This window comes from Pan paniscus, chromosome 4 (genome assembly GCF_029289425.2).
Source record: "Pan paniscus chromosome 4, NHGRI_mPanPan1-v2.0_pri, whole genome shotgun sequence".
NCBI classification, from domain to species: domain Eukaryota; kingdom Metazoa; phylum Chordata; class Mammalia; order Primates; family Hominidae; genus Pan; species Pan paniscus.
Window position 1 is genome coordinate 118,650,054 of NC_073253.2, and position 21,435 is coordinate 118,671,488.

Here is a 21,435-nt window from a genome sequence, read left to right on the forward strand (position 1 = left end):
CTCTATATGGCCTGTGTCAAGGCTCTTACTATTAGGCAGTAAATTTTATATTTATAGTTGTTTCTTCCTTATTACTAAATTGCAAGCTCTGTGATGGAAAGGCCTATGTCTTGCATATATTTACACCTGGTATAATATTATTTTATACTTATTGTACATGTAAGACACTGCTTTCAATACAGGAGGCTCTTAGTACTACCCATAATGTCTATCCTTAGTCCTGTCAACATTTATATAATATAGTCACATGGTACATTATTTTATATTTACATATATATCTACCTGTCTTCATTTGTAATGCTTACAATCCCAACTCCTCTATCATTTATGTTAGGGTAAACTACCTACCCTAGTTTTTAATTCTCATGTAGACTGGTAGTACTCCATGAAAGTGGTAAGCATTTAGTATAATACCATAACGATGTTTAATAGTATTTGACAGTTATGGAGACATATTAAGAAAAATACAAACCTGAAAGACCCTATGTGTGAAATTTCATTCAGAATAAAACTGACACATTAAAGAAAAGTGAACTTAGAATAAACTAACCATTATTAATCTTTAAAAGATTTAGGTCAGTTAGGGTTAGATTCAAAATAAAAATCTTATTCATAATTTCTTCAAATGATTAAGATCAAATGTGTCCAAAATTAAGATTAATTTCTTCTGAAGCTAACAGCATTTGTTGATTGGTAGCAGGAAAAGAAAAAAATATAATAATTCAGAAAACTTCTATCAAAGTTTTTAAACACTTTAAAAATCATGCAAAAATTCCCAATAATTCCCTTTCTTGACTGAATTACTGTGTCTTAAGAATAACATTTAAAATATATTCTTAAACTTGAGAAAATGTTCAAGTTATCCTTAAATTTCGTCCTAAAAAGCACTTCCAGTGGGAAGTTTAATCCTAAGAAAGAAAAGAGTGGTTGTTTTATAAGTGAAAGTAAAATAAATTATTCCCAGTTTCTTCTGAGGAAAGGGATAGCTGGCAATTTTTTTTAAAAGACATAATTGTTTCAGTTTCTAACTATAAAAACGAAGGATCTTGCCTTTATAACATATTTTTATAAAAGCCTCTAATCTCAAAAAATAAAAATATTCAAATGCAGACATCAGAGCATAACAGATATTGCCAAACATACGAATTTGCGAAGAAACAAGGGAAAAAGATATAAAAAGAATAAGCTATAAACTACATACCTGTTTAAGTCTGGCAAGTTCTTTCAAAGCTCGTCCCCACTGCTGCTTGTAATGCAGTTTAGACTTAGTTGCAGATTCCAACTTTCTTTCAAGTTCAACCTAACAGTGATTAAAATCATATCAAGTGAAACACTATACCACTGTGTACAACCACTGAAAGATAATATATACAAAGAGTCTGGCTTAAGAAAAGAGTTTATACAGTGTAACATACGACATCATCTAAAACTGTTATATAATTTACTATAAATATTATGGCACATGAACATTTTCTTGTTTAAAATATAGTCTTATTTTTATTGCCTAACAGTCTATCCTAAAAAGAACTGAATTAGTCTTAACCTCCAGACAGTTACTATAAATGTATTTAAACATATATATTATATAAAGATCATAGAGTGAGAAATACATTCATTTTTTACAAAAAGCAGTTCTAACTGTTAACATTCCAATTTAGCTGTAACTCTAAATCTTAGAAGCCAAATTTTCTTTTTGGAGGCCTATCTTCATATGGAATTTTGTCTTATGAAGACAGCCAGTAGAGATGCTTTTATAACTATATTTTGGCAAAATCATGAAACTCTGAAAACACTGAAATGTTTTATCAGAAAGCAGTTTACTAAGAAAGAGTACAAAGTCAAAAATATTTTAAGAATGTTAACATAAAGCCAAGAGTAAGAAAAATAATGTTCCTTAATAACACACATTCTATTTTCTATTTTTCCTCAAATATATAAAGAAAAACACTAAAGTGATTCAATTAAAAAATATGATTATTTATACTTGCAGCAGGCAATCTGTTGTACATGAACTGAAGCCAACTTGGCTATGTTTTGGAATGTACTCAGTGTTTCAAACCAAGTACCAAACAAATTCATGTAGCCAACAGACAGTTTTACTATTAAGTGATAATGTAATAATCTGCTTGAATTACAGTAATACACTGTTACTCTGAACCGGTCTAATTTTTATATCAAGTCTAGTTTTTCCCATAAATATATGAAAATAAAATGAAAGGAAAAACAGATGGTCAAATTCCCTTCACAAAAGTGTAGAACATCTTCTGTAGTAATATATGACTACATGGAGTCAAGGTCTTTTCTGCTTTACAAATCCCTAGTGCTTGGATTTAAATGTGTTGACATTTCACAACTAGACTCAAGCATCTTAAGTTGAATAATACTGCTGAGATTATTGAAGATGATCTCTTCTACTTATGCCCCAAAGATGTATACCTACTACTTGGTAATTTAACAAGAGGCCATACCTCAGAAGAAAAGAAAAAAATATTTTTATCACTGTGGGATAAGAGGATAGTATTCAATTATACAAGCAATCATGTCCATGGGTCTTGGAGAGAAGGTCTAGTATACCAGACGAGCCCAAGAATGAGGGTTAGGCCAGAGATGAACCTAGAGGGATTACTTATACTCAATGCACCATCAGAAAAAATTGTGGATAGGTTATATCTGTTCTGCCATAATTATTAAAATAATTTGTATTTGCATAGTCACACTAACTTAAAACACATGTATAGTTATAGATATAATTTCTTTATTCTTAATACAATCCTGTAGCTAGTAAATCTGAGACACAAACCTCATTCTTCTAATTCATTCCTATCCCCAAATCAACGATTCCTAACTTATTTTTTTTTAAGATATAGATGTCTCTGTGATTCTAAAGAAATATATGGACCCAATTCCCAGAAAAAATATACACAACTAAAATTTTGATATAATTTCAAGGCATTCAAAGACTTGGGTTCTTAAGAGCCCTTACTGTAAGTAGATTTAAACTTCTGGAAGCCTTTGTACTTATATTTTTCTTTAGGTTTTCTTGGTCATGACTGAGGTAATAGACCATAAGCCGAGTTATATACTCCTGAAAGAAAAACTCAGCTCAGGACCTACAGTCCATTCAGAGGCTAGGAAAACTCAAAGCATAGATTAAAATTCACTGGTTTCCAATCTCCCTATTTCTACTCTTGATACACCTACAATTCTAGTTCTTTACTAGAAGTATGGCATTGTCTTTGTCTCTTAATCTGCTATTCCCAGATCAATTCTGTCACAAGGAACTCTACATTTCTCTCTTGAAATATTTTCAAATTCTATTCCTTTATATTCCTACCGCTACTTCCTTAGCCCAGGTTCTTCTCAACTCATCTTGACTATGAGGTTCTTTTGTCTCTCCAGCCTCCCAGCCTCAAATCTATTCTATCTACTAATCTTGTAAAAACCACTATTAAATAAATCTATAGTAGCTACTATTTATCTACAGCATTAAACCTAAACTACTCCACCTAGGATTGAAAGCATTCCAAAATACAGTATCTGTCCTACCCGCTCAACCTGCTTTCCTCAACAGGAAACCTACTCCAACCAGGTTTGTGTCCCCTGTGCCTTCCCTACTCCTTGCCCAATTTACTTCCTGAGGCTGCCAATTCTTTTTCCTCTGCTTACCTAAATCTTAAGGCTCAGCTCAGACTCTACCTCTACCTCTACATGAAGCTGTCTTACAACTACTAGATTCCGAACACCAAATGGTTTCTATCACATTCCTTGGTGTTTGATTATTCAAGGTCATTTACTGCTCTCTGAGTAATCTCCCAATTACTTTACGAACTCTTTAAGTGAAGTCTCAAAAGGAAGTCTCAAAGGGATAATGTACTTTTTCTCTTCCTGTCTTTGATTTTTCTCTTATCTTTCCCATTTGCCCCAAGTCAGGGGTGGCATATAGTAGATACTCACCAAATATTCTTACATACATAAATTTTAGCTTAATTAAAAATATTTATGTTCTTTCAATATATCTTCAGTCTTTTCAACCTATGTAGGCCCTACTAAATTACATGCCTTCAATATTTCATTTTTTAAAGTCCCAATTATTGAAGCTATATTTATATATATATGTATGTATGTATGTATATATATCCCTAATCCAAAAATCCAAAATCCAAAGTGTTCCAAAATCCAATACCTTTTCAGCACTGACATGACACATAAGAAATGCATCTCAGACTTCAGATTTTCCGATCAGCGATGCTGAACAGGTAAATACAATGCAAACATCCCAAAATCCAAAAAATCTAAAATTGGATGCTGAACAGGTAAATACAATGCAAACATCCCAAAATCCAAAAAATCTAAAATTGGAAACACCTCTGATCCCAAGCATTTTGGATAAGGGATATGCAACCTGTAAAAAGAATCAACAATTACAGTTGCTAAAACTATATGTTTATGTTAACTTATTTTTAGACAATTTCAGTAAAAAAATGGGAATGTGCATATTACACTGAAAAGAATACGTAATGAGAAAAGAAACAAAACTCTCAATCAGACATAACCAGAGCTTACAAATTAAATCAGATACTTTTTTACTTGGGTCTTTCTTTTTGTGCATTTATCTCTTTGTCACTATTTTAAGAAATAAGATTCTGCCCTCTTCTGGCTCCAAAAAGATTTACAAAGAATTTTCAGAAGAGCTGAAAAGCCTCTTTTCACTAGGCACTTAAACATGCTGGATGAATGTATTAAGTCTAAAATAGAGGCAATTAAATTATGTACTTTTCTCTCTCAAGGCAAACTCACAGTACTGCTTATACTTTTAATATGTTTAGTGATTTCTATCCTTCCGATAAAAGCATAGTTGGAAGAAATTTTAAAAGTCATTTAAAATTTATTTTTATTGTGGATATTACCTAGTCAACCAGTCTATATTCAGGGATGAATAAGATAACACCTCTGTTACAATTTTGATTTCTGGTCTTTAAATTTCCCCAGGGTAAAATGGAAGTACTCTTAGACACCCACATAATAGATCTTGTGAGAATCCATGTGACATTATCCAATGAGTGCTTCAAATATTTCTGGTAGGCACTACAGAATTCATATTTATAAACGCAGAAATACTTTACTACTTGGTTTTATCAAAAGAGAAATGGGAACTGTCCAGCTGGATTCAAGTTCACTGGTAGAAAAATGAAGAAACTGACCAAATATGTAAGAAAAAGAATCAATTAAGACTTGCAATTAAAGCAATGTGGGGATAAGAGTACCCCAAGATAGCTTGGCAGTTAACACGCTACAGAAACATTTACTGAGTTCAGAAACACTACATGAAAAATATATTTCAGGGAGATGGCTGAGTTTAGTTTTGGACATTCTGGGATATCTTGAAGACTGACTTCCAAGGGTCCAGGAGATGGACACTATTTCCATAATATCGAAAGATTATTTGTCTTTTCCACTTTCATGCTTCTATAAATGTACACTGGAGTTTTCCAGAGGCTACATGATGTATAATATCACAACAGAGTGAATTCAAAATCAGATATAAGAATTCAGATGTCTATTATCCAGACACTAAAGAGATTTGTAAAATAGTAAAACAATGTTACTCTTCTCAATTTTTTGTTTTAGAAAATGGTTATTTTTCATAAAAATGTTATCTAGGTTTTTTTTCCTGTTATCTAGGTTTTTTTTTCCCATTTCTAATACAGTGATTATCAATAAAGGGACCCTGAGTCAAAAAAGTTTGAGAACTACTGTTCTAAGGCATTCAAGAAAAGATGTTGGGTAGGCAGTTGAATATATGGGTCATAAGCCGAAGAGACAGGTCTTGTCCTCTAACACATATTTTCTACACACTAGATGAATAATTTTTTTCCTTAATGTAAAGATCAAGTTACTCTCCTACTTAAAACCTTTCAATGGTATCTCATTATTTACTTAACTTTTATATTTACAAACATACGATTTAAGTAAAACAATGTCCTAGGTTCTATGTTTAGCATTTTACAAATATTGAGTCATTTAACTCTGTTATCAACCTTATCACCTTACTACCTCCATTTAAAAGATATGGAAATAAGTACAGAGAAGTAAACTAAGTGGCAGAGCTAGGATTTGAACCAAGGTGATGTGGCTCATGTTCATACTGTTAACTACTATTATACTATAACTCTATTAGAATAAAAACCTAAACTCCTTGTCATGGCTTTAATGGCCCATACTTTGAACCTCATCTTGTATATTCTCCTTCCCTCATGCTCTAGGATGGCCTTCGTCCTCAACCTCAAACAATCCAGGCTTAACCTCACTTCAGTTCCTTTGCAGCTGTTCCCAGGACACACCTTCTATAGCTTTTCACATTGCTAGCTCCTTCTCTTCTCACAGATCCCAATTAAAATGTTAGTTACCCTCCTCAAAGAGGCCTTCCTTAACCACCTTATGTGGGGTGGTATCTATTCCTGACAGGCCACCTACATTGCCACATTCAATGACATCACCTTTTTTACTACTTTTATGTTTGACATAAACAAAAATGATCTCATTCATTTATTTTTTTACTCTCTCCTCTATAATGGATCTCCCTGAGGAATCTGTCTTGTTCAATGCAAGACTAACTATAATCCTAGAAACACAGAAGGTACTCAATAAATAGCTGGTGAAATGATTAGCAGCAACTTAACATCTCAAAACAATTTTGTACCAAGATGACAACATGCCCTCCATTAATTTTTGCTGAATCAATGAATATATGAAAATTCTGAGTAGCATACATGGTGTTGGTTCATCATCATGAATAACAAATGTTTACTCAGTGCTATAAGGTACAGGGTGCTGTCCTAAGAATAGGTAATATGAAAATAGCTATAACATGGTTTCTGCCTTGGAAAGTTTAGAATCTAGGTTGGATTATGGTAGCTCTGAAATAAGTATAAGAAGTATACAGTAAGTATTAAAAGTTCCTAGAGGAATCTATTCCACAGCCTACTATCAGATTATAGTATCTCAACATAAGCTTTAAGGATTTGAGTGCTGGATTTATTAAATAAAAGATTTTGAAGCTATTCCATAGTCTTTCTCTCCCTGCCACACTTTAGCAGACACCAGACACTACTTCTCTCAAAGTACTCTTGGCTGTGACTGTTATTCCTCAGTCCATTTTCCAAAACATGGAAGTTTATCACTCCCTAATGCTACTTTGTTTTTGTTTTTGTTTTTTTGAGATAAGTTCTTGCTCTGTCACCCAGGATGAAGTGCAGTGGTGGGATCATGGCTCACTGTAGTCTCAACCTCTTTGGGCTCCAGTGATCCTCCCACCTCAGCCTCCTGAGTAGCTGGGACAACAGGTATGTGCCACCACATCCAGCTAGTGTATATATATGTTATATATACATATATATGTGTGTGTGTGTATATATATACACATATATACCTATATACATACATACACACATATATAATGTATTATAATGTATATTTTATATATATATTATATATGTATATTTTTCTATAGAGGCAGGGTTTCTCCATGTTGCCCAGGCTGGTCTTGAACTGAGCTCAAGCAATCTGCCCACCGTGGCCTCCCAAACTGCTGGAATTACAGGCATGAGCCACTATACCCAGTCCCCAATGTTACTTTCTGATTACAATTCATCAAAACTCATTTCTATTAACATCCATTACACAAATCTTACAAACTTGGGAGTAATATTTGACTTTGCTTACCAGATAAAATTTGAATTCTTTAACTTAGCATCTAAGACATTCCCCCATATGGCCAAAAATTACCTTTACTTCCAGCATTCTCTTATCAGCCCTATTTTATAAACTACTATTACAGGTTCAGCATCTCTCATCCAAAAATCTAAAATGTTCCAACATTTGAAACTTTTTGAATGTAACATGATGCCTATATTAGTCTGTTTTCACACTGCTGATAAAGACAAACCTGAGACTGGGCAATTTACAAAGGAAAGAGGTTTAATGGAGAACTCACAGTTCCACGTGGCTGGGGAAGCCTCACAATCATGGCAGAAGGCAAGGAGGAGCAAGTCACATTTTATGTGGATGGCGGCAGGCAAAGAGAGAGCTGGTGCAGGCAAACTCCCATTTTTTAAAGCCATCAGATGTTGTGAGACTTATTCACTATCAGGAGAACAGCACAAGAAAGACTTGCCCCCATGTTTCAATTATCTCCCACCGGGTCCCTCCCACAACATCTGGGAATTATGGGAGATACAAGATGAGATTTGGGTGGGGACACAGAGCCAAACTATATCAGTGCCCAAAGGAAATGCTCACCGGAGCTCTGTTGTCCAGTGAACTAGAACCACAGGGAGGATGGCCTGAAGGAAGCTGGAGAGAAGGGCTCTCTGATGGGACATGGAACCATAAAAAGATTCAACTACTGCCAGCAAAAATAAAGGAAGTAGAGAGAGATGGAAAAAACTTCCCAACATAGATCCAACTCCCACCCACTGGTCTTCCGCTAGTGCCCCCTGGTGGCGAGTCTATGAGGGAAAGGAAGCCTTCAACACAAAGCTGAGTAGGAAAAGATGGGAATGGCTGGCACAATTAAATCCTTAAACTTTAAAGGTAATTTTCCTATGTATTACCTGTGTTATTTTCCTCTGACTGCTATATTTTTTTAATCATGCCTAAAAGTTATCAAATCATAAAATGCAAGAACACATATGGTCAAACTTGTCTATTGGACATTATACATTTTTAATGCCTAGCACCTGAACATTGTTTGTGGAGGAATCTCAATTTAAATGAGAAGAACATGGCTTCCAACCACAGAAAACAAAATAAGACAACTATTCCTTCTTCCTAGCTGAGAGCTAGAGTGCAAGTCTGTGGTTCAAATGAATACTCCTATCTAGGACATTGAATCTACAGGGGTGATACATGGAGAGAATATTCACAATGGCTACCACAAAACAGTTCAACAGCATGACATTAGAATCAGAGGGTAGGGAATCCAGTGACATGGCAGTGACAGCACCAACAGGAGCATCCGAAGTAGACTGTTTTCTGATAGGATCTTGGCTATGCCTTGCTTTCCCTATCCTGCCCATATTCTGAAACTACTTCTTTAGCCTCCTGAAAGTTTTGTAAATCCCTTCCTTACTAGAGTTAGTCAGTTCTGATGTTTGCAACCAAGGACTCTAATCTGTATAAGCTACAACTGACATAAGCCAAAAAATTCAAGTATTAATAATGTCACGTGCCTTTAATTCTCTAATGCATTCTTATTTGACATCAGAACACTACAGCAAAACATTATTATATTGTATACACATTATTGATTGATTTTATAAATTAATCACTGGGACTAGTTAAACTGCACAAAATTAACATGTGTACCTTTTCCAAGGTGAGAAGATTTATTTCAGACTGTAGACGGATTTCTGGTTTGTTGTTTTGCTGGTCCTTGAACTGTTGGAACTCTTTTTCCAAAATCTTATACTTATTTTCAGCATCATTAAGCTGTATTAAAAAAAGTTTAGCCATTTCAAAACAATGATATGCAAAGTTTAACAATAAAGTATTGAATTCAACAAGGTCTTTTTTTTTTTATTCTACAGCATGCTCATAGTAGAAAATCTGGAAAACTGATAAAGTACAATGAGGAAAATAAAGATCCTTAGTAATTAAAAATTCAGTAAATCAACTGATTCTACAAAAACTTTTGAAGAGTATGAAATTTCTTATCAAACTGGTATCATGAAAATGTTTTTGGTAAAACTCAAATGTCAAATGTAAAAGTTAACTTCAGAAATCCTAACACTTTCTTTACACTTTTCTTAAGATGTCGCATATAAGAAAAAATTCAGCAAGAGACCACCAGAAGCAGAGAGGAACAAACACATTTCAACACTAAGGCAACTCTGTCTCTCCTGGATTCCATGAGAGCAGAGTAAGTGCAAGTTCTCTGCCAACCCAGGATTAGGCCCTACAGCTACAGTGAAAAGAATCTCAGGAGAAGACTCAGGAATAAAAGCAGAGAAAGAGATTACAGGCTAAAATTACTAGAAATCCTCAGAAAACAAAGAAGGAAAAAGAAACCAGAAAAACCATCAGCCCAATTAATTAAATCAAGGAGCGACCGGGAGATCCAGTTTACTAAAAGAATGGAAATTTCTTGAATTTGAAGAGTTGAGGACGAACAATCAGGAATAGTCTAAAGCAATTGCCCAGTGTCCAAAGCACAGGAGCATAAAGGAGAGCTGGCAAGAGTGTCTCCAGATGGTGACAAGTTTGTAGACTTTTACTAGACTACTTTGAGGCCAACAAGCCAACCCTGGCCCTCTACTTATGGAGAAGGCCTACACAGGATTCTGGGATACAGATGGAAGGATGACATCTTTTCAGGTTCTCTCTTTACAGATGTGATTGTCCTTCCAATTCCTGAGTTCTAACTCCAGGCTTGTGTTTTGAAGGGCTCCTCTGAGCCACATGGAAGATCCTCGGGTACCCCAATGGAGCCCTGGAACTATAAGGCCTCCACAGTCAGCTCCATGCCTGTTTCCTTTTTCCCAGAGACCCCCCAGCCCCCAGCAGCAGTGGTCAACCTCTGCTGATTCTGCTCCAGATCTTGAATTTAGAGACAGTTACAACCTGGATCCCAATTCTGTTTGAAAGCAAAAGAATACCATAATCATCAGTACTCTGGTGCATGACTCTACCCAGCCCAATGTAATGAAAATAAAATGTGAAAAAAATGAATAATCCTGACCCCCTGCCAAAAAAAGACTGAGCATTACAGATATGCCAGATAAATATCCATGTAAATAAAAATAAGCTCAATTTTAATGTAGCATTTCTTGTTTTTACAGTTTGGTACCATATGAATTTTACAAATTCAAATACTATTACAAGTTAAGGTAATTTAAAGATTATTTGGTTCAATTCCTTCATACTAATAGGTAAAAACAACAACAACAACAACAACAACAACAAAACTGAAAGTCAAAGAAACTAAATAATTGAGGCAATGTCAAAGACCTAGTGAGCTAAGTCAGTAGCGGGGCAAAAACTAACTTCAGACCTTTTCATCCCCTTGAATAGTGCTTTCATTAAAGCAGTCAATACTTCCTGAAAAACAAAATGACAAGATAGCCTTGACTAAACATTCAAATTTCTCTTAGAACAGTTTCAAAAATTTTTAAAAAGGTACGAAGATGTTCTTTTTTGAATGAGTTTTTTTTGAAATGCGAACAAAGATTGCTAAAGATGTTTTCCAAAAACATATACCGCTATGACTATCCATCATTATATAAACCAATTGTCTCTTCCCTAAGGCATAGGACTTACCTAAATCTGAAATATTAATACTAAGAAAATATGTGGCAAAAATGGAAATCATCAGTAATAATTAGGATTTATCTAGCATGTTTAGATAATGTAGTGTTCCATACATGAGAACTGTCCATATGACAGTTTTTTAACATCCAAAGTTGAACAGAAACCTTTCTAAAGTCTCTCACTTTTCTGTTTTAAACAAAAGCTAAGAAAATATTAAATTTGGTAGTTTCTTCACAATTCCAGAACATTATCATACACAATTCTTGTTACAATTGGGTTATAAAGCAGTAAGCTATTAAGGCATGTTGGGCTCTTTTTCCTTTGCTAAGTGATCCACAAACTACAGATTTGAGTTCTGGTGACTGCTATAATCTATTTGAGTACAGATACTTCATCTTCATCAGCTCTCACTGACAGTGTAACTGTCCCTTCTACCAGTCTAGTTAGAATTGTGTGTATAATACATGTAACATGGTCAAGGTAAGGGCCCAAAAAGCTTTTCCACACCTAAAACGTGAAATGTATACAGTCATGGACTTAGCAATCTGGGCATCTTGGAAACTTCTCCTGTCCTTCCTACCCCCTTTTTCTCCCCCAGGTTTTAGAACAGTGCTTCAAGAATACAAGTGTGCTCCAAGTAATTTTTCCAAAATACCAGTTCTTCCCACCAAAGTTAGTTATTCCTACAAAGAAGTAAACTACACCATATACAACACCATACACAAGTCTTTTTCTTTTTTTTTTGAGACACTGTCTCATTCTGTTGCTCAGGCTGGAGTGCAGTGTTGTGATTATGGCTCACTGGAGTCTTGACCTCCTGGGCTCAAGTGATGCTCCCACCTCAGCCTCCTGAGTAGCTGGAACCACAGGTGTGCACCACTATGCCTGGCTAATTTTTATATGTTTTGAAGAGATGCAGTTTTGCCATGTTGCCCAGGCTGGTCTTGAACTCCTGGGCTCAAACACTCCTCCCACCTCAGCCTCCGAAAGTGTTGGGATTACAAGTGTGAACCACTGTGCCTGGCTTATACCAGTCTTAGACAAGGTACAGATATGTGTATTTCTCAAGAGCTCTCCTGGTGACTCTAATATGTGTTAAGAGCCTTTGTTCTAGATGGGTGAATCTTCCTGATAATTGGAAGAAGAGAAGCATTACTGGTGAATCCCATCATAATTGCCCACTTTTACAACTTTATCTTTTGTATTTTAAACAAGACTACCCTACTTGGTAACAATCAAATTCATATTTTTACAACCACCTACATAATGGCTCTGTGCTGCTGTGGAAACTATTCATGAGAAAATTTACTGAAGACTTGGGAGGCATTCATCATACATATCTAATCTACATTGGAATTTTTCAAGAAAGATAAGCTTAATTTTTAACAGCTTGATTCTTTTTTTTTTTTTTTTAGCAAATATTTATTGAGCCCCTATTATGTGCTGACAACTGGCCTGGACTCCTGGGATACAGCTATAAACCAGAACAGTTTTTATGGAGCAAACAATCTGATACTGATTAAATTATCATGCTAATGAAAATAAAAACAAACTGATATGACATATCAAAGAAAAAGAACAGGAGAATAATGTCCTATGAGACCATAAAATAAAAATTTGTCCTAGACTTGAGGAGCATGAATTAGGGAAGATTTCTAGGAGTGGGTGATGCTTTAGCTTAAAACTGAAGGAGGAACAGAGTACACCAGGCCCAGATAATGCAGCAAACATGAAGATCCTGTGGCTGAAGTGAGCATGGCATGCCTGAGAACTTGAGGGCAGACAAGCACGGGCAGAGAGTACACAGCACAGGCACAAGAGTGGGAGATGAAGTCAGAGAGACAGGCTCTGATCTATGCAGAGGCCTGCAGGACAAGGCAATGATTCTGATCTTTTTCCTATGAGCAACAAGACAATGCTGAAAGGTTTTAAAGAGGAGAGTATCAAGATTCCCAATTTCAAAAATATCATTCTGGCTACAACATGAGGAGCAGATTAGAGGGGCCCATCACTGAAACAAAGAACATTTACAGGTAGAAGGTCAAGTATGGAGAGAAGGACCACAGTGGGTTTTAAATGCCTTTAAGACATCTGAACAGAGATGCCAAAAAGCCAATCAGATATATGGGTCTAGAGGGCAAAGGTAAGGTCTTGGATATGACCCTGGATGTGAAAGTCCCAGATGTAGACTGTCTCTGAAATCATGGGCATGAAATCATGAATAAGATTGTTTTTGCAGAAAGTAAGTCCTGAGCTTGGACGAAGTCCAACATGTAACGGCTAAAGGAAGACAAGCCTGCAAAAGAGCCGGAGGGTGGCCAGAAAGGTAGAGAAAAACAAGGGAGAGTGGTGATGTGGAAGTTGAGAAGAGAAAATACAAAAACAAGGACAACAGTGTTGATGATATCAATCAGTTTTACTGAGTATGAGGAGAGGAAATAGGAACAGAGACAATTCTCTCATGAAATTTGGATCTTAACTAAATTTGGTCCTTAACTGAATTTGGTTCAGTGCTACATGAAGAATATCTATATTTGCTTAAAGAAGACTTATCAGAAAAAGATTTAAGTTGGAAATGACCTGAAATATGCACAATTTCATACAAAATAGTTAGAAAAAGATCCAACTTAAAGTATATTTGAATCTCAGTGCAATAATATGATTAATAGTCTAAATTACTATGAATTTTACCACTTTTTAGTAGTTAGTGAACTATTTCTCTTATTACTAGAATGCAAATAAACTAAGCATAAAAAGATGACAAGTACGTTATCCAACCTGTTGCTGAATGCGGTGTTTATCCTCTTCGAGCTGTTTGATTTTTAACCTTTCTAGTTCTACTTGGTGAATACAGTCCTCTTTGGCCCTACGGATAGAGTCCTGCAGTTCTTGCAGGTTCCGTTGACGTTCTGATTGCAGTTCCTTTTTTTCTCTTTGAAGCTTAAAACAAAGGCATCTTTAAGAGGTTGGTTTATTGCTAGCTGCATTATACTATTCGATATTCCAATATCTTTCTATACACTCAAATGTTGAGGATATTTACAAATTTATTTTCATATCTTTTTTAGTTATTAGAGAGTTAATGTTCAAGTGTACCATTATAAGTTTTCAATCATTGTTTAATACTATACACACATATAAAAATCCATAAACAATTTGTATAAATTCACTTGAAAACCCTAAGCACTTAACATTTCCATTTGAATAAAACCTTTTTAAGTGTGTAAGCAAATATGCCCAAGTTTCTTTTCTTCTTTTAGAAACTTCTGATTCTTGCCTAATCGCATAGAATACAGCCTTGGTATTAGGCACAAATCTACACTATTAAGTTTAAACACTCTGACATACTTTTCGACCTATTCTTAATATATAAGATATGCTGAATAGCAGTTTGAATAGCAGTTTTCTGCATGTCTAAAAGACAATTTTCATGAAATATATGGAGCACAAAGTAATAAACAGTATGAATTTCATATATAGACTCTGTGAAATAAAGATATATGATAGATGACATACTTACTAATAACACCACTTTCCACCTCTTTGTAAATAATTATGTAAGACTCTCATAAATGGAGTGCCTCTATTCCAGTCTTTGCTTGTCTCATTCTTATAAGCAGCCCATCCTGAGTCCCTTCTCTCTCGGGACTATTTTGCATCTAACTTTTAAAATAGTATTTCTACTTTGCAATAAACCCCTCTATGCTGAAAAAAAAAATATGATGGACGAATGACATACCTCTGATTCCACACTAGCAAGCTGCTGCTCTCGCTTCTCCAAGTCAATTAGAGTTTTTTGAAGTTTTCCTTCTAGAATAGTATATTCAGCCACCTAAAATATAGTAAAAAAAAAAAAAAAAAAGTTACCTACCTTCTCCCAAACTTAAAACACACACAAATTCAAAAATACACATCATTTCACTGAAACAGAGGACCTAAGAATAGGAAAGTCACAAATTACATCCGCCAATTCAAAGAAAAAAATGTGCTTTTATGAATTTGAGACTGGTGATGGTCATATTTCCTCCTCTTGGTCTTTTTTCTTCTCCAAGATAAACACAAATTTTAACTGTTATTCACATATTATGATTTCCACATCCTCTAGTATGTTAGACTTAATCTAAATTTACAGAGGATGGAAACAAAAGACTGCTAAATTTGAAACGCATATGTAGTATAAGCAACTAAATAGCCAAGTGTGGAGTCCAGGGAAGAAGTCAGGGATGGGGGTGCGTGTGGTGGGTGTCTTGGTGTATATAATGCCAAGAGAGTGAATGACATCATCCAAGGAGTGAGTATACAGAGAGAAGAAAGGATGGTATTTGAGGACTGGGCCGTGGGACAAGCCTATAAAGCCAACATGAAGAGAATCTAGCATGAAAATTAGGAAAGAGAGACCAGTGAAGACAGCGGAACACAACAGTAGAAAAGTGTAGTCCAAAAAAAAAAAAAGTATAGTCAAAGAAGCCAAATAGAGGAAGTGTTTCAAAGACAGAGATAAACCGGGTAAGGATGAGGAAGGATTGTTTGTTAAGACAAAAACTAACTGTTCTGGCGAGTGAGAAAATGAATTGACTAGGGAAAGCAGTAGGATTGTGAGCAGCCGTGAGGACGTCTTAGCGCTTGAGGTCCTAAACCTCCTTAAAATCATCTCTTTACCACTCATCTTTTCTCCATAACCTTTCGCTACTATTAGTTTTTGGCTTTCATTTTTTATACATATTGCTTTCCTGGTCTCCTGGACTTTAGTTTCACATTCCTCTATTCTAGCCACTGTACCTCCATCAGAATTATTGTTATAGAATGAAAACCTAATTATTTTATATAAAAATCTTCATTTAAAAAATTTCTGATATTTCTACCTTTCTCAACCAGGGTTTATCATCTGAACCACAAAACACAGAAAATGATTTAATTATTTTCTCCATCCTCTCCTAAAATGGTACATAACTACCATTTTAGATGCATAGGATAAAGTTAATTTATTACCAATAATGGATCACTTAGGGTATTAAGGGCTTCATTCTCTCAGGAAGGCCTGGCTAAGAAAAGCCTACAGTATCTAGTCTAAACTCTACATAATGGATTTACGAGATCATTTATTCTCCAGGGTATCAACCTCTCTTACCTTATTTCTTGAGGCACACTCTTTCCTCCCCTCTTCCAACATCAAACTACATATAATTTTCTTAATGCAGAGTGTATTTCAAACTTCTTTGCCTTTTGCTCAAGGGGCTGTGTCTGGAATACCCTTTGAGTCTACCTAGCAATATCCACTAATCTTCACCAAAGTGAAAGCATGATCTTATCTACAGAACACTTCCTTATGTAGAACTGATGTCTTCCTTCTCTGTGGGTAATGACTATCTTCAGCTATCTGACAGGCAGTCATACGTAAGACAGATATATCTCAGTTGCTCCAGAGGGCAGAACAAGAACCACGTATATATTTACTCCTTCAGGTAAATTTTCAAAGTGTGAAAGAAGTTATACATCGTTTTTTAAGGCAAATCAGGTAAATAAACAGAAAAGGCTCACATATAATTGACATTTAAAAAATACTATAGTGAGAGTCTCAGGGTATTTAGCTTTAAAATATTTCATCATACTGAAAAACAACTTTTTTTTCTCACTACTGACTTGATTTTGTAGTGGTTGATAAAATTTAAAAGAAAAACTGATCCCATGCAAGACAGGATACTTTAAGACAAATGAATTAAAGTATTTGGTCTCAAAAATGCACTTAGGTTGAAAGAAAATGGCAAATCTCAATCTCAGATCTACCTTTATCATATGACTAATTTGAATACACAGCACAAACACTTATTATGTAGGCATCATATTGTTTTCTGACTGGAGTTATTAACTAGCCAGGAACTCATCATTTCAGGCTGAAAGGGTAGAAGTGTATAAATGGAAACCAATTACAAATTTCAACTGAAAAGATCATTATTACCAAAATGACAACAAACCAAAAATTACTTGGTGAGTTTTCACAGAAAGTTTAATTATGGCACAAAGTCAATTTGTCACGGTTCTAGTTATTTTATTAACTTTTCAAGTATTTCCTGATTTGAATTTTGCAGACCTCAATACTAAAATACTCTTCAACAGCAATGAAGAGAAATGATTCAAGGATAAACTCATCTTGTCTTAAAGGCTAGGTTAAAAATTTTAAAAATTAAAATGATATTTTCCAGCTCCCCCAGATTCAATGAATATCTAATAGGTGAGGTCTGTAAATATTACTTAATATGAAACTCACTTAATAACAGGATAACTTGCATAATGTTAAAATGTATGTCAGGGCTTCTAATTATTGTAATTTGGGTTATCTGAACGTTTCTAAAGAATAGAGACTTTGAAATACTCTTATTTTTGTCTTTCAGCTTTTTTAAAAGTTCACTGGTTATTCAAGTTTTTAATGGTGAGAATTAAGTTAGAAAAAGCTGATTTGGTTATTTTAAAATCAAAGGCCTGTGTACTTCTGTTTCCACCCATAAAAGACAAATGGCCCTCCTTTATAAACACAAATTAAACAACATTTATGAAACAACTGTTTTTAGACATTGGGTAACAGGCAGCACAGGACAATGATCCCTAAAAGGTGAGAAATAAATGAGGCAACCCCTACAATATATCTAGCTTACTGCCTGAAGACTGTAGTAGCTCAAGGAAGGGGAACCCAAACAGACACTAGCAATCTTGCTGAGCTGAGAAAACGGAATGGAGACCAGAGAGGCTGAGGCAACTAGAGTTGATGAGAGGAGGGGGTTATAGAGAGAAGGAGCACTGGAGCACTGGAGACCTGTAGAGCCATCCCCTCAAATCTGAAGCTGAATACTGATTAACCACTAATAAGAGTATTTCTAAAGTCCTAAAATTATTAATAGAATATTTGAAGAAAGTCTGTTAGGGTTGTTTTATTTAGTAACTTCAGTGTAAATGGATAAATATTAAGCTTTTGCTTCAGGAATAAAATCAGATGGTCTCATGTTATCATTTTTAAAAATGTAATTTATTTCATAATTCTTAAAAATAGCTTAAACGTTTGAGGCATTCTATTAACTTACAGATTATAATACGTAGTTTTATATATATTGAAATGTGCTTTTATTTCTTTTTTATACATCAGCAGGGTTTTTCTCTATTCATTTTTGTATATTCATACACACACACACACATTTTTTTTTAAGAGATGGGGGTCTCACTATGTTGTCCAGGCTGGTCTCAACCTCCTGGCCTCAAGCAATCCTCCCTCAGTGCTGGGATTACAGGTGTGAGCAACCATACCTGGCCTATATTATATATTTTTTGAATAGGTAATACATTTGCATATTCCAAAAGCACAAAATACTTTACAGTGAAACGCCTCCCTTCTCTATCCAGAGCCACCACTCACTTCTTCCATGCCAACATATCACCACTAAAATTAGTTATTCCTTCCAGAGACTGTCTTTAATGCAAATACAAGATATTATCATTAATATTCTTCCTTCTCTTCCTCACTTTTACACAAGTTATTACCTTTTTCTTTACTAGTGATTCTCTTTCTCGGTCCCTTTTCTTCCATTCCTCTGCAAGAGCCTGCATATGAGCCAGTTCTTTCTGCTTCAGCTACAAAAGGAAGAAAAATAAAGTCGCCAAAAAACCCCAAATATGTCAAATAAATGAATCAGTTGTCAGTTAAATAACCGATGCTGATCACTAATATGATTTTTTCAGGCATTCTTTTTTATTCTAAAAAAAAAAAAAAAAAAGGAGGATGCCTGAGGCAAATAATGCCCATTTGAGTTCACTTCAGGAAACTATAAAACTAACAGTGGGTTGTGCTTTCTAACTCTTGTTTGGAGACTAATGATGCAAGGTTCCAGGAGGGCATGCCAAATGAGGACATGAAATTTAAAGAGTAACTTCCCAATTTTACCCAATAATCATGAACAAAGTTTACAGAATTCTGAGTGGCTTCTGCCAAGGTGCCACATTTCAGGTATTTTTTGATTCTCAAATTTTTTTAAGTAAAGCATTGTTGACATTCAAAGAAATTAGATAAGGTACCTACAGAACATAGAGATTAAACCTTGCTATGGAGAAGGAAAAATATACAGAGCAGACAAAGCAGATTTTTTAAAGTAACATTTAAAAAGTAACCTGATTTTCAAATATATCTTCTTGCATCTCCTTCCACATTTCTAGCTCAAGTGCTGCTTTGTATTCTAACGTTTCACGAGGCTCTGTCTGGATCTCTGAAGGACAAGGTGCTGGAGGAAGAGAAGACGGCTTTTGTTGTACGGCAGATACACCCTAAGAGATGAACCAAAAAGTACATTTAAACACTCACACACATATGCACATTAGATTCCTTTTAAAAAATAATTTGATAACATTCAATTATATTTACCTGAGATGAATCAGAGATAAAAATCTCACGCATTTTTACTAGTCCATAATCTTCTAGAGTCACTGTGTAAGAAAGATCTGCTATCCTGTTATTTGATCTACAAATAAAATAAGAAATACCTTAAAATTCACAGAAATACTTTATATTATTTTTCCTTTTATTTCCCCAGTGCTTTAGCAATGGGAAGTAAGCAACATTTTCTGCTCCTAACTCTATTGTTTTTGAAACTGCAGCAACTTCTGTAGGCTTCAACACCTTCCATATATATATAAATTGATCATCACAAACACCCTGCTAAATACATGCATACATTTACTACAAAATGACCCCTATAAGAGCTTTAAAAGGTATAAAGGTGAAATTTAAAATCTTACTGCCCACAGGTAATTATTGCTAATATGTAGCTTATTTCCTTCCTGTTTTATTTATATATAGATATACATGCACACATGCATGCTGACTTCATACAGTTTTGTCTTGTTTTCCTATTTACATCAGGGGCATTTTTTCACATCATAACATTAATTTAAAAATGTGATTTTTTTTTTTACTGCCTGTAAAATATACAAATGAATTTATGTAGTAAAATATACTTAACAATTCCCCTACTCTTGATTATATTGGTTATTCTGAATTCTTTTTTCTACTTTTCCTGGGATGTACATACTCATAAATATTTTACTAGACATAAGCAATGCCTCTAGGCCTAATTGGCACATAAGCAATGCTCCTAGGATAATTATATGTTAGTATGATCATAATGAGCACCTCTTTGTATCATACAACTGCATGCAGCATTTGTCATTAACCAAATGAGAACAAGATAAAATATTAGAAGAAAATAAAATGCTAGTAATACAAAACCATGGTTTTGTCTAAATCAAATATACTCTAGTCAAACAAAACTTGAATGAATGGTTCTCACACAATTAGAACTCTTAATTAACCAACTTTTGTATTTTCTTCTTCTAATCTCACAGATTTCAGAAGAAATGAATAAAGTTAAATGAAGCACTACTGTATCTGACAGAAACTCCTGAGAGTATCTAAGGTTCTCACTTAAGTAAATCTCCTAAAACTTTCTGTCTACAAAGTATGGCAATAAAAGTTAATATTCATAACAAACGGGCAGCATTAAAATGGCTTCAATTATTAGTGATTTTATTATCTTCTACTTACGACAAAAAAATGCTAATTTTTAAGAAAGATTCTTCAATAATAGGAGTTGAAACAAAATGGCTATGAATGGTGAGGAATAAGGAAAGACATTTCAATACTTTTAGAGCTAAAATTTCACTGAGCCTTGTTTCTCTTTTTTTTGGTCTTATCTTTAATGATAAAGGGCATATGATATATAATGTTAAGTTAAATTTTAAATTTTTATTGTTAATTTTAAAAAGATAATTCAACAAATATTTTACTGTATTTAAAATAAGTTAAAAAAAACGCAAGTTTTTCTTTGTGGCAATGAAGTTCAGGGCAAAAAACCAATAATTATTTTAAAAACTGCCTCTGACTGCCAAATATCTATAATGTCCTCAGACTTTTGATTTGGGGTAGGAGTAAAATATTTTAAGTGGAAAAACAGTCTCAGCCATTCCCAGTGCAAAATAATATAAAATACATTATAAAGTTTAACCTCAAATTACAAAATAAAAAAATAGATCCTGCATTTAAAATTCTCAAGCTAGAGAGAGGAAGGAAAATAATTAGCCATCTGAATATTA

General features: G+C 34.5%; 1 protein-coding gene across 2 annotated transcripts in view; it reads right to left on the reverse strand.

Moving 5' to 3' along the window:
• Positions 1-21,435, reverse strand: part of CEP120 (centrosomal protein 120) — a 79,025-nt gene that overhangs the window by 18,346 nt on the left and 39,244 nt on the right. For both annotated transcript variants that reach the window (XM_055112587.2, XM_055112588.2), the window contains exons 13-19: positions 19,709-19,805; positions 19,459-19,611; positions 18,835-18,924; positions 15,047-15,139; positions 14,086-14,247; positions 9,367-9,489; positions 1,202-1,300 (exon numbers count right to left, since the gene is read on the reverse strand). In XM_055112587.2, the coding sequence (XP_054968562.1) occupies positions 1,202-1,300; positions 9,367-9,489; positions 14,086-14,247; positions 15,047-15,139; positions 18,835-18,924; positions 19,459-19,611; positions 19,709-19,805 (817 nt within the window). The remainder of the gene's footprint in view (positions 1-1,201; positions 1,301-9,366; positions 9,490-14,085; positions 14,248-15,046; positions 15,140-18,834; positions 18,925-19,458; positions 19,612-19,708; positions 19,806-21,435) is intronic.